The 3,625-nt window shown below is 43.4% G+C and overlaps 1 protein-coding gene across 1 annotated transcript in view; it reads right to left on the bottom strand.

Moving 5' to 3' along the window:
- SAMD11 (sterile alpha motif domain containing 11) overlaps positions 1-3,483 on the bottom strand; it is a 130,465-nt gene extending 126,982 nt beyond the window's left edge. The window contains exon 1 of the mRNA XM_026074004.1: positions 3,382-3,483. Within this exon, the coding sequence (XP_025929789.1) occupies positions 3,382-3,453 (72 nt within the window). The 5' untranslated portion in view covers positions 3,454-3,483. The remainder of the gene's footprint in view (positions 1-3,381) is intronic.
- Positions 3,484-3,625: the final 142 nt, after the last annotated feature.

Below are 3,625 nucleotides of genomic sequence, written 5' to 3'. Positions count from 1 at the left end.
CGGGGGGGGGTGTCGGGGCCGCGCTCCGCTCCGCTCCGCTCGCTCCCTGCGCGGGCGCCTCTTCCGAAGGGGGGCTGCGGCGCGATGCCGCTTCCTGCCCGGATCAACCCCCGCCCTCCCCACCTCCAGGAGACCCCGGCGGGCCTCCGAAAATCGCCGCTGTTGACTACAGCCCCTGACGTTACGAGGGCGATCGGACAGGGGTGGCGGGACTGGACAAACGAAACGTAACCTTTCCCGAAGGAAAAGGTCCCCGCAGCGCTTCCTTCCCAACCTGCAGGGCGAGCGCATGGGGAAGGTGCAGATGCCTACAGGCAGCTGGCCTGCCCCATTGCAAAGGCAGTTCCGGAGTTATCCTGGCCTGTTCCTGCTGCCCAAGGACCTATCTCAGCTGCGGACAATATCGACTCCCCATCTCCGTACCCCCCGCTTGATAACACAGGAGCACAAGGATCCGGGTCTTGCACACTTACATTTCCGTACTTATCTACGACATAAAAATACAAGGCGGTTCTACATACGAGGACAAACAGTCCTCTGATCTGCGTGGTACTTAGGTCTGCGATCACTAAATGGCAAAGGGTGAACTGTRCCCAATTCCTGACCCGCTTCCTTGTGTAACTGTTCCGAATGTGYAGTGCATGCAGCTATTACGAGGCGCTACCAAAAGACTCCGGGTTCAAAATGTGAAAATGTATAATTGTCGTTCAGTCAGATATATGTTCTCATTTCAGCACAGAAAATGCAATAAGCAATGTTAAACACAGTTCTGATAAAAGCTCTCATTGGGGTTTGTTCTTGCCTTAAAATGCCTTGTCTTAGAGCACCCTCGAAGTTAAGCATCTATAGCCATCAGCGCCTCTCTAAAGCAAATAAGGCAAAGTGGACGTAGTCCTCAGACAACGAGACAGTTTCACATTCACAGGTTGCAGAACAAGAAATAAATCTTGAATCTACAAGATGTGCTCCAAGAGAGGAAAGATGACTTTGTGGTTAAGATAGAGGACTAAGAGTACAAGAGATCTAGCGTCTTTTTTTTTAGTTCTGCCACCATTTTCTTTTGTACGACCTTCAGCAAACCACTGAAGTCCATGTTCTACAATGAGATCTATGTGCCTCTGAGGTTAACAACGATGGGGACACTGGAGGACAGTTTTACGGATCTYGCTGAGGGATCGGGGATTGATTTTAGAGGATTTGAATTGAATATGGAGTCTGGCTGAAACCTGGAAAGCTAGTGGGGTTCTGTAGATCAGATCTCCAAGCAGCATCAACACCTCAGTTACTGCTTTTGTAAATAGGGTAGTAACACTTCTCTTACTATTTGCCAAATGCTTTGAGATGTGGTAAACTGGCGGAGGTGGCATATGAGTATAAAACACCCTAATATATTCACATTTTATTTTTAAAGGCATTTTATATCAAAAGGAAGTATTCATTAATACTAGAAATTCATGCTTAAGCTCATTCTTAATGGTAGATTATTTAGTGGAAACTATACAACCTTCACAACAACATTGTAAAACTTAAAAATCACTTTCTGATATCATACCAATTTCAGAGTGAGAGAAATTAAGCCAAAATCAGGATGATTGCTCTGCCAATCCCCCTTCCCCCCCAAAAAAGGGGAGAGGAAATAAAAGCTAGTTGCTGTGCGAATTCTGTCAGCAAAACACCTCCTAATTCATTTGGCTGGGGAAGCATTTAAGGGGCAAGGCCAAAAGGATACATTTTTCTGTTCCCAAAACTCCATGAACCTYTCTTTCCATCTATCTGGACTTCTCAAACTCACTTCTATTTTAGAAGACACTTTAATATGGCCTTTGTTTCATGCACGGCTGCCYTCCCATTTGCAAATGCACAGCATCCCTGTGCAAGCATTACAAATGCCTCTGTTAAAAAAGCACTGTGTGTCATTTTGGCTATCACTTAATGCAACTTATTACCTAGAAATGACCACTAGACAGTATCACGCGGACAAACACTCCTCAGCACCACCAGCAAGTGTTCTGCAAGTCACTTTGGTCTGCAGACCACTGCTTGTGGGCCTCTGATCCTTATGATTAGCAACTAAAGCAGAAGCAAAACTCAAAACTGCAAAAAAAGAAATATTACACAGCATCACACTTTGCCCTGTAAACTCAGAGGAACTGTGTGTGTCCTCCAGAAAGGCCAGGTTTCCTTCCATCGGGTTTGCTATGTTTAAAATACCATGATAATGCTGCAATACAACTAGTAAGTTCTATGTGCAGTTATTATTATTTCGGTATGAGCTGCTGCTCCACAGAATAGGCTCAAGAGACTCGCGTCACACAGATGATGTCTTCATATTAATTTATGTAACTGTTCAGTATTGCCCTAAGCCCCTTCCCATGTTGAATGTGTATGTTTGTATACATAAACACACATGCATGTATATACCATGCAGGAATCACTTGAATTTGGGATTCTATCATGCAGAATCATAAAGATACTCCATGTCAAAAGAGAGTGCCTCATAGAAACAATAGAAGAAAAATGGTTATTTTTTTCTGGATAAAAATGAATAAATCTCAAGCTGCATCTGTCTCCACAGTACTACTGAAAACAATGTTTAAGTCATGATGATTTTTCAGAGTAAGACCTGGTTTAGTTCCATGAACCAACAGCTTTACCATCCTGTTCAAATATTATTGTATTTTATGGTTATTTCTACATCGATGAACTGATTTTCCTATCTTAGTTGACTGCAATTTCAGTAACTTCTTTTTATTTATAGCATCAACATCTTTTTCATGAAAATACTGATATCAAATAGAGATTTTAAAAGTCCTCAAGATAAAGGCATACAGCAGAAAACATGAGGAACTCCAAAGTTGGGCAGAAAAGATGTATAAAAACAGTAACTGCGATCTATAGCAAGAATGTGGTAAAAGTTGTGAAGAGTTAAGATAAGCTTGTTACTCATTCAGTTTATCTAAAAAGAATTCATTAATGGTTTGTAAAGTGTGGCTGTTCTGACTCTATCATGTGGGCGCAATTGTAATTCCCTCTGCTTTATTTAGCCATTTTACTCCTCTGCAAAATACACAAAAAAGGCCCGGGTGAGAATGGGGAAGCGGCTGCTAAATGATTTGCCATTTGCATATAGCTGTGATAGCTCCCCCAGAAAAGCATACAATCTGCTCTGTTTGCAAACTCCTCTTCTGCTAGCCTTTAACTAGACTGCAGGTATACTCCCAGTGTAAGCAGTGCTTTGGCAAAGACTCAATGACTGACAGTTCCTAGCCCTCAGAGATCACAGCTTTGTGATCACAGAAGCAAAGGGATTTTTTTAAGGGAAGGAGGCGGAGGAGAGGGGAGATGTCTTAACTAAAGCACATAGTTTAACAATAATCTTACCACTGGAGACGAAATTCGACACCCAGGGCAATCACAGATTGGAGGATGTACCTGTAAGATTCCTTTGGACATAAGAGTCTTCAAACTTTTCCCTGGATGAAGAAGAGAAGAAAAGAAGGAGGAAAAAAAAAGGATCAGCACTTTTAAAAAAGGAAAGTGTCTAGGGAGCAGGGGGGAGAAAGGCACGCGGCTCCTTCCGCACAAACAGCCCTCCCCTCGCCTGCCTACCAGCACCCACCCACCC

This window comes from Apteryx rowi, unplaced genomic scaffold (genome assembly GCF_003343035.1).
Source record: "Apteryx rowi isolate R43461 unplaced genomic scaffold, aptRow1 scaffold_38, whole genome shotgun sequence".
Lineage (NCBI taxonomy): Eukaryota > Metazoa > Chordata > Aves > Apterygiformes > Apterygidae > Apteryx > Apteryx rowi.
The sequence above is the reverse complement of the archived record's forward strand: the minus strand, read 5'-3'. Positions and strand labels throughout refer to the sequence as shown.